The 13,182-nt window shown below is 48.1% G+C and overlaps 1 protein-coding gene across 1 annotated transcript in view; it reads left to right on the forward strand.

Moving 5' to 3' along the window:
- Positions 1–3,916, forward strand: part of TNR (tenascin R) — a 29,573-nt gene extending 25,657 nt beyond the window's left edge. Inside the window, exons 18-21 of the mRNA XM_059478311.1 lie at positions 428–524; positions 1,218–1,379; positions 2,905–3,068; positions 3,574–3,916. Of these exons, the coding sequence (XP_059334294.1) occupies positions 428–524; positions 1,218–1,379; positions 2,905–3,068; positions 3,574–3,693 (543 nt within the window). The 3' untranslated portion in view covers positions 3,694–3,916. The remainder of the gene's footprint in view (positions 1–427; positions 525–1,217; positions 1,380–2,904; positions 3,069–3,573) is intronic.
- Positions 3,917–13,182: the final 9,266 nt, after the last annotated feature.

Consider the following 13,182-nt stretch of genomic DNA (forward strand, 5'->3'; position numbering starts at 1 on the left):
GCTAGATATATAGTCAAAACTGAAAAAAATGGGCTTCCTCAAATGCTGATTTCTAGCCAGTAAATTTCCCTCTCACTCTGCTTCAGAACATCTCCTTGGACATCACAGAAATAGCCAGCTCAAAGCAGAATTACATGCTAGAAAACCAGAGGCACCATGTACTAAAGCAGAAACCTCGAAGATCAATTCCTTCCTATTCTACCATTGATTTGCTTTGGACATTATCTAATATCTCTGGTTCTCCACCTGCACATGAATTAATTGCATGCCTGCAATTAACACTAACTGGATAGGCATTGCAATTTTCTCCCCTGAAAGGCAGAATGGAAAGAAAAATTATTGTCTTTGCCTTATGTGTCCAGAGCCTGGCAAAGCTGTCTCTCATCTCCATCATTATTGTTTTCCCCCTGCTCTCCCTCCACATCAGGTGTTCCAGCGGCGGCAGAATGGGCTGACTGATTTCTTCCGGAAATGGGCAGATTACCGCGTTGGCTTTGGAAACCTGGAGGATGAGTTTTGGCTGGGTATGACCTTCCCTGGTTGCCTTTCATTGATGTGTCAAACCTAAGTTGCCCTTCACCACATTCCTCTATGTTCTCCCTCAAACAGTTTTCCTTCTGTTCATTCCCTGCCCTTCACTTCAGGAACTCATGCAGAGGCACACTGTGAAGGTTAACAGGTCCCTAGTTTGCTCTCTTTAGGAGACAAGGGGGACATGTATGCTGTCAGTTTTCATGGACCAAAACCCATCATTGGATGACTACAGCTTGCACTGGTGGCCAGAAAGTCCAATGAAAGCAGGAAAGGAGTGAGTGGGAGACAGTGCAGCTCTGAAATTGAGTGTGCTCCTCCAAAACCTGAACATGAGACAAAGGGACTGCAGCATAAACACACTCTGGCTCGTATGGGAGCTTAACAACAAAAGTAGCATCAGAGTTCAACAGCTGAATGTCCCAAGCTTCAGCAGCATGAAGAAATCTGAAGAAATCTGGGCCTTGAACCCACTGCTCACAGGGAAGTGAATCTCAAGTGGGGACAGAGATCCAGACCCCAGCAGTGCCAGGAGACACACAAACTCACCACAAGTGCTGCTGCTCTTTGATTCCTCTCCTTGCTCTCATTTCTCACTACTGTTTTATTTGCCTTGAGCTTTCCTTGTTTGCTCATGAAACAGATCTGGGCACCAGGTCTCATAGGGTGTTTCACTGTCTCCACAGGCTTGGACAACATCCACAAGATCACGTCCCAAGGGCGCTACGAGCTGCGGATAGACATGAGGGATGGCCAGGAGGCAGCATATGCCTACTATGACAAGTTCTCCATTGGTGACTCCAGGAGCCTCTACAAACTGCGCATTGGGGACTACAATGGCACTTCAGGTACAGCAAGACCCCTTGCTAGAAAGGGTCTTGGGAAATTCTTGCAGCCTCCTTACTAGCAGGGGTCTTGGGAAATCCTGTGACTGGTTGGTCCAAGACTGTAAAGGAAATCTCAACATGAAATCTCACTTGTCTAGAGCGGTGAGAAAAACATCCATAGTCCTTTCTGCCTTCCTGCAGCCCATCATTTAAACCAGGCTGATAAATCCCACTAAGGACACGGAATTTTCCATTGGGGATTAGATATTTAATATCAGAGACATTGCTGTTCAAATAACCAGGTCAACCATCAGAGGTGTCATCTCACTTGGCAGTAGCCACAGCTGGCTATTGATGTCGTGCTGGAGGCTGTATTTATTGCCTTTCCACAGCTATGGAAAAATCTGAAATCCTCTGAGTCATTTCCTCACATAAAGGCCAAACACTGCCCAGTTTTGCAAGGACACTGTCACACCTGCTTACTCGGTTGATTCAGAGGAGTTAGAATTGCCCAGCAGAAGAGAGTGGGTGCTAGAGGGAGGGCACAGGGGTTCTCTTCCTCAAGAAGGGAGAAGGGGTATAACTCTAGCCCCTTCATCTGGGATAGACATGCCCAGTGCAAGCCCCCAGGATGGAACTTCCACCATGTACTAGGTGGAACCCCACAACATAGCCAAGATGCAGGAATTTCCCTATTCAATACCACTTAGTTGCTGCTGGAAGAGAGGTGACAGGAATCTTGGTGGTGTGCAATGAAACACTTGCTCTAACCTCAGATCCCAGGGCACAAAGCACCCAACCTACTGCCAAGGATGGCAGTAATAGTCTCTCCATGGCTGGATTGCATACAGCCAGCATGGATCCACTTCATATGTCCTGAGGGATTACCAAGGAGCATATTTAGAATGTCTCCTGTAAGTACATCACTCAATTCATCATATTTTACTCCGGCTTTTCTTTCACACAAAAGCAGCTGTCTAATTATCCAGTGAAGATGAAGTTAGAGGGTTTGGTGGAAGAAGACATTACATACCTTCCAAAAAACTTCTTCCCTTTATCCAAAGAGAGAAAAGGTGGCCAAGCATCTTGGTTCGAGAGATGAATATTTGATCTCTGTTGAGAGAAAGAGCTCCCTTTGGCTAACAGGAAAGAAGGAAGCTGAAAGCATCCTGAAGTTATATAGCAGAGCCAAGCCTTGGGAAATCAGGGATGCCAAAATATGGGATTTAAATAATTTGAATGATCTGAAACACTGAAATTCAGATCCAAACACATACCCAAGCACTTTATCTGACAATGCCAAGAAGTCTCTAAGATTTGCTGCAGTCTGCACTGATCGTAAACAGACAGCAGAGGACCTCAGATGAGCCAGTTGTGAACAATTCCAGTTAACATTCAGTTATCCAGTTAATTCCAGTTATCCCCAGACTGTCAGCTGTTTGGGCCATTGATTGGAATGATTACCACAAAACCAGAATATCCCAATTTTCTTGTGAAGTGACCAGATAACAGACTCCATCACCTTTAACAGCACCTCTTTCCACAGGAGACTCCCTCACCTATCACCAGGGACGCCCCTTCTCCACCAAGGACAGGGACAACGATGTTGCTGTGACCAACTGTGCCATGTCCTACAAAGGGGCCTGGTGGTACAAGAACTGCCACCGCACCAACCTCAATGGCAAGTACGGAGAGTCCCGGCACAGTCAGGTAAGGCCTTCAAAGTCTCTGGAATTTCTTCCAGGGGAACATGCCAGCAAGCCTAGGTTAGGGCTGGGGTGATTGGTGCACCAGGGTCAGGTAAGGGCAGAGCTGACTTGAAAGCCTCTGGAATTTCTTCCAGGGGAACATGTCAGCAAGCCTAGGTTCGGGCTGGGGTGGTGTGATTTGTGCACCAGGGTCAGAACTGGTGGCATGACCCCACACCCGCTGGAGCAAAGGGAGCCACCTTCAAGCCATCTAGGCTTTGTGCCTCACACACGCTGCCATAGTCATCTGCTGTAGTGTGTTAGACTAAAAAAAAATACCTACATGAAATTTGAGCAGTGGGAAAAAAACAATCAAGCCATAGAAGCAGGGGAACTGCTTGCTCATGCTACAGCAAGGTTTTCCCTTCTATCTTCTCTACACCAATCAACCTAGTTTCCTTCCTCTCCCACCCTAGTTTCTTGTTAGGGTCTTTCCTTACCCTCTGCCTTTCTCTCCCTCCTGCCAGGGCATTAACTGGTATCATTGGAAAGGCCATGAGTTCTCCATCCCCTTTGTGGAAATGAAGATGCGACCTTACAACCACCGTAACATCTCTGGGAGGAAGAGACGGTCCCTACAGCTCTGAGCCAGCTGAACCCCTCCTGCCTCCCACCACCTGACCTTTTCTGTCATTTGTTTGTATTTTATAATATGAAAAGGGAAAAAAAAAGTTACTACTCGTCTGAGATAGCAAGCTGCCCCTCACAAGTGCTGGAGGGAACCATGGCACAAGGAAAGGCCATGGGAAAGGAAAGACCTCATTGCTTTGCATCTGTCCCAGAGAAATACCAAATTTCCAGTCTCCCTATCCCAATACTCTGGCCCTTAACATGAGAAGAAAGAGAAAGAGACAGATTTTTTGATATTTTTTTAAAAGACATAGAAATCCCCAGCAAACCCTGTTAGAAATGTTTGTCACAGGGCTTGTGGCAGAAACCCTCCCCACAGGTACCTTGGTGTGGCCATTTCCAGCCCAGTCATGGCCAGGGACACCCGTCCTCTCCCTGCCTCCCTGTCCCCTCCTGGCAGGGAGGTCCCAAGCTTCGTGCCATCCTGTAGACACCAACTCTTCCAGCAGGCAGAGGCCCATCTCTCCCCTGTGTGCAGGCTCTGGACACCTGGGGACCAAGTGAGGATGAGCAAAGGCTCCTCCCATCCCCAGTTTTCACAGGAGGGCTTGGCAAATATCTGCATACATAGGCAAACTGCAGAGAGTCCACAGCTCATGTGTTGGTCCCACCACAAAGTCATCCTCGTGTGCATGAGGTGTATGGGAATAAGAATTACTCCACCAGCCCCAACCTTCATTATCCACTCCTCCAAGCTGAACTCAGCCCACTCCAGGCCCATGACATCCACCTGGGTTATGCTGAACTTGATGGAGAAGAAAGGACTTAAATTAGAAGACTTGGGAGAAGAATCCCTACTTGTGTTCCTGAAACCTAGGACCCATTTCCTTTGTTATTTCTACATTCCATCATGCTCTCTCTCACTGAGGTCACTGGTCCTAAACAAAAGGAGGAGTCTCAAGGAGGAGCAGCAATAAAAAGATCTCACAGAACTGTAGCCCAACCTGAAGCCAGCAGCTGTCACAGGTCAGGTGCTCCTGTCCATGGCCCTCCACCCACACAGGGAATTATGGCAATGCAGCTAAGGCAAGAGAAGTGCAAGCTGAGGAATGCCCATTTCCTTCCTTCTCCTACACCATCCCTCTTCAATGCCAGCACAAAAGAGGGACACAAATCTCAGTGCCTTGGAATTGCCAGCTCTCTAACAGGAAATCAACTGTTTCCCCTCCTGGACGGGATTCTATTCAGATTTTGGAGCACTTCAAGGCCCTTGGAAGAATTAATGAGTTCACTCTTCCCATCCTTAAGGAAGATGGGCCCTTTGGATATCTCTGTCTGTGCCCTGTTGTCATCGTCCTCACCTCCACAGAGCCCAAATAACCACCATGCTTGTCACACTTCTCCAAGGACTCTGATCAATGCTGGGCATTGTCACTGGCCTGGTCTCCAAGAAGGGACTCATCCCTGCATCCAAGGACAATGCAGCTCATCACTGGATTTGCAGCCAAAGGAACATTACAAATGCTAAACACTGCTATCTGGTTTTATCACACTGAAGCTGCTTTGTCTCAAAAACATCTTGCAGATGGCAACATAAAGGCATCTTTGCAGTAGCTTATAATTCAGGCCAATGTATCTTTTATGGTCACATTCCTTAATGTTCTGATGTTATTCATGATGGCTGCAGAGCTGAAGAAGAGCATTAAATGGGAAACACAACCTCCTTCTCCATGGCACATACTGGCATGTGAAATCACAGCTAACACTGAGGTTAAGATCAGATACAGGGCCCGTTCCTTCAGCTTTCTCCTTCAGCCTGGAGAAAGGATGCTCAGCAACATCTCATATGTAAATGAGGTGTCCCTTCTTACTCCCCCTTGGCATCAAATCAGGCAACAAATGAACCAGTTTTGGAACAGGTGAGTCAGAGGCTGCAGATGATGGGGTCTCTTGCAGGACATGGCTACTGTCACAGATGGTGGCATGTCGTGCCTCCTGAAAACCCAACCCTGCTTTAAGACCCAAAAGCAAACAAAAAGCAGCAGATGGAACTGATTAAAGCCTAAGAAGGCTTTAAGTAGACCAGCAAAGCAAATTTGTCTCCAAGCCATCAAGAATTTGTAGGCAGAAATATCCCAACAAAAGCTGCAATGGCTCTAACCAGCAGAGACTGGCATTGAATGGTGCTGTTTTCTTACCTACCCAGGAGAAAGGAAGAGATGTCATGGAAACATACACTTATCATTCACAGTCAAGAGAAAGGAAAGAAACCTCTCTTTTCAAAAGACTCAAACAAAGTTTGGAAAAAAAAAAAAAGTTTGCCAAACTTTTCCAGGAGGTTCAAAAGAATATCTTCAAAAAGGCAGATTATTCTCTAAACAGGTTTACTGACATATATCTCTCCCTCCCTCCCTCCTCATGTCTGTCATCCTTTGTGCAAGTCCTGTAACCAGGATGAGTCAGCCCAGTTGACCCAACTGCATAGTCAGGTATGAAATTGGACAATATCCAATCTTCCAGTGCTATTATACATCAGTGCTGGTCCCTGACCCCTTATGTGATACCAGGATGTTGCCTTTCCATGGCATTGGTGAAAGACAGTTGCTACAGTCTTTTAAAGGAAAGACTTTTACACATCATGGCTTTCTCCTGGTGCTAACCCAACCCAAGCCCAGGCACACAACCAGCAATGATGACCCAGTCATTTGTGCCATTGTCTCCTGTTCACATTGACCATAAACAAGATACAATTTCCCAGAAAGTTATTTTTCTATATTGCCTTACTTTTTTTGTTGTTTTTTTTTTTGTTGTTTTTTTTTTTTTTTTTTTTTTTTGACAAAGCTCCTGCCAGCAAATTTGTGCTTAATTTTGATGCTTCAGAAGGCCCCATAATTAAGTAGCTTCTTCTCACCCTCCATCACTGGATGAGCTCATTCATTCTCCAGCTAGCCCAAGTTTGGCCCTGAAATTCCCAGAAACCAAGCCTGGATCTGGTGCAGTGCTCACCTTGAGACACTTGGCTTCAGCATGTGAACTTCCACTGGGCTCTGGTGGCTCCACTGCCATCCTGGGTTTGCGTGGCTCAGGCTTGTTCCAGAGCCCAAAAAGGAGCATGAGGCTGTTACCCAAACCACACTATCCACTGTGAGATGCCATTTTGTGTAACAGGAAGCTGCACATCAAACCCTTCACACAGCAGAACACCGTGTGTGCCCATGACCCTGCAGCCTTTCAAAGCCACCTCTTATTTCTAACCCCAAAATCCTAGAGGGAAACACAAAGGGACTTTCATCTTGTGCCCAATATTCATTTCCCTCTGTTTCCATTCTCCAAGTCCACCTTCCCCTTGCACACTGCACTGAAACATAACCAAAGAGAAAAAGAGTCCTGAAAGGAAAAGCTGCTTTTAGTAAAGTGATGGCATCTATAAATGAATAATTTCAAGAAGGAGAGAGACCAGGCTCTCCCCAAGGGTAGCTGGGTTTTGGTAGGAAGGTACCAGGGAAAGTATCCACACAAAGGTTGGGGAGAAGTCTGCTTCTACTCCTTATCCTTGCATTACTTTACTCTCCCAGATTTGCCCTAAACTGGGCCACGTGGGCACCTCAAAGCTGAGTATCAGCCTAAAAGCACTCTTGCCTCCTTCCCAGAGGGATGCTTATCCCAGGTGAAGTGCCTGGGTGTGGAAGGCACAGCTCATGCCACCTTCACTCCCAGTGATGCACTGGTGAGGACCCAGTCAGTGGTGTCCCCATGCCCACAGCAGGCTCAGAGCAACCTGACAAATTACAGCAGGAGCCAAAGGACCCTCCTGGTGCCTCAACTCCATGCCAGCTCCTGACCTTCATCCCAGCTCAGAGCTGCCCTGCTGCTGTGTCCCCACCATCACATCTGGGGGTGACCACACACCCCCTATCCTGGGCCCCCCAGACATGCCCACAAGTTTTGACTTTACCAAACACTGCCAGCAATGAACTCTCACCCCGCCAAAAACCCTTTAATTCATGCTCACACCCACTAACAAAGGGTTCTGTTCTGGGGCCAAAGAACAAGCCCATCCCTGTTTCTGCCAGCCAAGCACCCTGGGATGGCCATAAAACACAACAGAGCCCACTGGGGACCACCAGCACCTCCAGGATCACCTTCCCCTTTCCTAAAAGGATGCCACCCATCAGGGGATGGTGGTGGCAGCTCCTTGCCCCTTCCAGAGGGGAAATTTGGGGTAAGTGGGAGGGAAAGGCCTTCCCTTGGGAGATCCTGATGCCTAGACCTGCCTCAATACCCAGCCTGCAGTTCTTCAGATTTCAGTGGCTTCTCAGAAGGATGGTGACACAAAGACCTAAACAAACAAACAAACAAGCAGTCCCCTGTGTACAGGTGTTATCCTGGAAATGTTCTTAATATGTTAAAAAAAGTTTAAAAACATAAATAAGAAGGGAGAGCAGAGGCAACGAAATGCCTCAGATTCTGATGAACTCAAACCACTGGAACCAAATGAGGGGGAAAAGAAAAGTAAATAAATGCATAAATAAAATCTATAATATAAATAAATAATAATATATTAAACAACCTTCCCCACCCTGTAATGAAAATGTAGCTTGGAGAATGGGATCAACGCTTGTTAACCATTGTTAACTAGTATTTTTAGTCCTGACCGCTCTTAGGCTATGTATAGTTCCTTTTTTTAATGCATTTTCTATACATTAATAAAAGATACTGAAGGAGTGATCTGTGTGCCTGTCCAGGAGCGGCATGGGACCAGGGGCCTCATGTATCCAAGCCCAGCAAGATTTCAGCCCCAGCTTTATGCCAAGAAGGAACACACATCTCCTATCCCTGATCTTTGGTTATCCCATGGGAGGAGCATGGGGGGGTTTAGCATGGATTCACACTCAAACCTGGAGGAACAGAACAGCTGTTAGATAGACCCAGCACATGCAATGTAATAGAAAAACAGTGGGAGGAAGTTTTGAGGCAGCCCAGCTTTGGCTGGTGATCCCATCTCCATCCATGTAGGTGTTCAAGACCAGGTTGGAAAAAGCCTGAGCAACCTCATCCAACCCCAGGGGGGCTGCCTTGGGCAGAAAGTGGGACCAGAGACTCCCAAGTCCCCCCCAGCCCAGCTATGCTGTTAAAATAAATAGCAACAACATGGCCATGAAGTCGGGTCAGCACAGTCGGTCCATTAACCACAGGAAGGCAGGGAGCTGGGATTTGGCCTCAGCCCAGCATGAGACATTTTGCTAATAAATTTAGCTGTTCTCATGAGCTACAGAGGCTCTTGGCTCTGCAGTTTGCAGCCAGAGAAAGCAAAGCTGTGGTATGAATGCTTGGGAGCAAAGGGAAACAACCCCAAAATCCTCAGCGAAAACCATTTGCCTGATTTAAACAGCAATCTGTTTCCAACATGATGGAAACACCACCAAAAAGGAGATTGGAAGGCTCATTCCAGCAGAATATATCCCAGTGGGAAACAATAACAAAAACACCCAAAGAACCCCCAGCACCAATTAGCAAAAATCTCTAGAGTGAATATGAACTTCAGAAGATTTTGAAATTCTTCTCTTATTTCACATGAAGACTTTACCTAAACCTCTTTGTTTAAAGTTTTGACATTTGACACGTAGCCAGACAGGATGAGAAAGCTTGAAAGAAGCTCTTCCTCCAGACCACTTCAACATTTTCTAAATTTGACTTAGTAGAGACAAAACAGGGGAGCTTTCTTGGTGGCAACTTCTCTTTCTTGCTCGTTTTTCTGAGACAAAAAAGGAAGTTTGTGAGAGAGGGGATATCCCACCTTGGTCATGACCCTTAGTACACCAAAAGCAAAGCGTGAAGCCTGATGGACTTGACTGTCTAGAATAAATGAACTTTTTTGTGTCTGAAGGTAGTTAGTGCCATGGAAGACCCTTCATGCAAGGCCTGTGCAGGGAGGAGCTGAGGGATGGAGATGAGTTTGGGACGGGAAGGAAGGGTTACCTGTACTCATCACCCCAGTCTCACTGTGCCTGGCCAAGTTGTTGTCTGTCACAGCACACGTTGCAGTTGAGACAGCCATAATACACAAAGCATCACCACAGAATTTTGGAAGGCTTCAAGCATCTCCCTTCTGGTTCTTTAGCCCAACCTTTTATCCCCTCATGTTCACACATTGCACCTGAGTGCCCTCTGCTCCCTTTGGTGGTTGCTCAGCGCCCCTGGGCACTCCATGGCTCGTTGCTGCTCACCTGCTTCTCACAGCTATAGCCTGTTGGGGGACGAGGCTCAACCCAGCCCCACTCCCAATTACCCAAAACTGTGTACCAACAGTTGTCCAGGGTGTTTTATTTATGGTCTCTAAGAAAAGGGCAACACCTTCCGCTGTGCACCCTCACTCAGCATGTCTTGGGCCAAGTGAAGCCCCCACGGCCTCCATTTCCTGCAGAGAACCTCCCAAAAAGTTCACCTGGAGGAAACACAGGCTTCCTACTGCAAAAACCAGTAACAAGAGGCAGGAGTGTACCACTCAGAGCTTGGTACCTAGAGAAGGCGGGTAGCAGGTACATGGGGAGCTGTAGCATCCCTCTGGATCATAACCACCTCCCAAAATCACAGTCAAGGCCCAACTCCATGTTTCAGATGGGATGAGAAGGGAATGAGGGCTGGCAAAAGCACTTTCTAAGCACTACAAGTTTTGATTTAAGCTAGGGAAGTGTTTTGCTCCATCACACTACACCCTGGGATGCTCCTGCCCTATCCCACGTGCCCAACGCCCTCATCACTCTGGCCCCTCTGCCCTTGCACAGCTCAGAGCCATCACCATAACCTAGACATGGTCCTACACGTGCTGGGATCTCATATTTCCAGCCATTCCCAGAAGCCTGCCAGACTCCTCTTTGGGCACTTCCAGCCACCACAGCCCCCCCATGTGCACTTTACACAGAGATATTTCATCACAGCCCTCTTACCAAAGTCCCCTTTTTGCATGAGTGATGCTCAGGAACTTTGTTCCAACAGCAAACATCAGGAGGGTGTACAAAGGTCCTCAGCAAGGACCTTGGGCACCCATTCCAAACCCAGAGCTCATTTCCAACAACACATCCTGCAGCCTCAGCCCAAAAAAACCACGAGGGAAATGCTGGCCCAGGAGTGGCCACAGTGTGGCAGGAGGAGCTGCAATGGCTCCAGAGCAAGGCTGGAGCAGTTGATGAAGGGGCAGCTTTGTGCCATAGATTCAAAGCCGCTTTATTTCTTAGGAGATGTAATTTTTATAGCAGCATCTTCAACATTCCCAGATTTTAATTTCCCCTCATAAGACGGCATGTGTTCATCATCCCTTTTAAAACTCTCATTCCCATCTTTATATTTTAACTCCTGGGGCTACAGGCTCTAATGTTTAGTTATGTAGAGTGTAAAAAAATTATAAATTATTTATTTACATCAAATCTAAATGCAGGGATTTTAAATTATTTTATTGATGTGTCCCCTCTCCCTGGGATGAGGAATGCTGTGAACAGCAGCCTCCAGGCTTATCCCCCTTCCCTGTGATATAGCCAGCAATTTTTCTGTTTGCAACTTGTTTCAACAAGCACAGAATCCATCCTAGAATGGGTTGGGAAGGGCTTTGAAAGATGATCTAGTTCCAACCCCTCTGCTATGGGCAGGGACAGCTTCCACTATCCCAGGTTGCTCCAAGTCCCATCCAGCCTGGCCTTGGGCACTTCCAGGGATCCAGGAACAGCCACAGCTTCTCTGGGCACCCTGTGCTAGGGCCATACCATGCTCACAGGGAAGAATTTCTTCCAATATCCCTTCTAACTCTGCCCTGTGTCAGTGAGAACCCATCCTGCCCTTGTCCTTAGAGCAGCTCTCTCCCTTCCCAGTATTTTTGGGCTGCTTTCTGCTGTCAGCAGGAACATCAAAGGATGCGGCAATCCTGCAGCAGGCTTCTCCCAGCAGCATGGCTGATCCTCTTGCTCCCAGCCAGGTTATCTCCCTGGCATTGCTCCTGCACAGGGACCAGGGCCAGGCATGGCTGCTGACCAGCAGAGCAGAGCACACCAGGATGTGCTGGGGACACAAACAGCCTCTGTTCACCACAACAGGCCTTTGTCCCCATGCTGTCCCCTGCAGTTGTCCATGTCACAACAAAGGAGGGAGTTGAAGGAAGTAACTCTGCAAATGGTCATGAGAAAAATCCTCCTTAAAAGCAAGGGAAGGAGTGGGATGAGGTAGGAAATCCTCCCTGTAAGAATTTCAGAAGGGGATGGAAACGGGCACTTGGGAGAGGAGCAGCAGAGGGGCTGGGGCTGGGAAAGCATCAGGGCAGTGCTGACCACTCCTGGGGACAGCATCTGTCCTTGCTCCTGGTCCAGTGTCCCCTGGCTGCACCCAAGTCAGGCCAAAACCAGGTGGCATCTCCCTGTTCCCTCCTTGGATTGGTTCCCCAGTCACAACTGCCCCTCTGCTGCCTCTGCCCCTGTCTGAGGGGAATTTACCCCTCAAAACACAGGAACCTGCTCTCCCCTCACAGAGGGGCAGAAAGAGGCAAAACACCCCCAGGAGGAAGGTCATGGTTGTTTTTTCCCCTCTTTCACCCACCACAATTTGCATTTCTCTCTCGGTTCCCTCCTGGAGGGTGGGTGAGTTCCCAACAGGCTGCCCTGCCCCAGCCCTGACACCCAGCTGCATCCTCCCCACGGGGGTAGCAAACAAGATGAGGAGCAGGAAGACTTTGAAGTGTGAAGAACAAAGGTCAGATAGTCCCACCCCCGGGCAGGAGCTAAGCCCCGAGGGCAGCACAGAACATTCCAATGGCTCCAATACCACCAGCCAAAATCCTCATGTGATCCTGAGCCAAGGGACATCGGCTCACCACAAATCTCCAGGAACAGCTTCTCCCATGGGAGTGGCTTATGGAGGGGAACAAATAATGAAAATAATCAAAATACTAGTATTAATTTGGCATCTGCATATCGTTAAAAATATATTGGATTAGCTCTCCCTGCCTGTCTCAGCTAGGCTCTGGAGGAAACCAGCACAGAGGGACTGCACAGAGGGGCTGAGCCAAAGGAATGACTGTGACAGCGGGGATGGCCTGCACAACCGGTTTTTCACCTAAAAATCAACTTTGGCAAATCAGATCCAGCACCCATCCAGCATGGGAAACCCCTGGGGGTGGCTGGAGGAGGCACGAGCCACTGCTTCCTACAACTGGGGGCACATGCTGCTCCTTGTAGACACCAGACTGTGCCCAAGCATCACTCACCTCTCTGCCTGTGGTTCACACCTTTCACAAATGCAGCCCTTGGAGGCTGCTGCTGACCCCATTTCCATGCTCAGGGGAGGAAGGAGCATGCCCATTCACCAACAGGTTTTCCTTCCCTGGCTTTCCCACAACTATCTTTGAGTGTTTCCAGAGGGGAAGGCAGCAAGTCATGCTGTGGGACTCGCCCAGCCCGGCGCTCTCCCCACCTCCCAGTGTGTCTCCTCTCCCCCCTGCCTGCCACTAGTGCTGCCTTGTAGGA

The sequence above is a fragment of the Ammospiza nelsoni genome, chromosome 9 (assembly GCF_027579445.1).
Source record: "Ammospiza nelsoni isolate bAmmNel1 chromosome 9, bAmmNel1.pri, whole genome shotgun sequence".
Classification (NCBI taxonomy): domain Eukaryota; kingdom Metazoa; phylum Chordata; class Aves; order Passeriformes; family Passerellidae; genus Ammospiza; species Ammospiza nelsoni.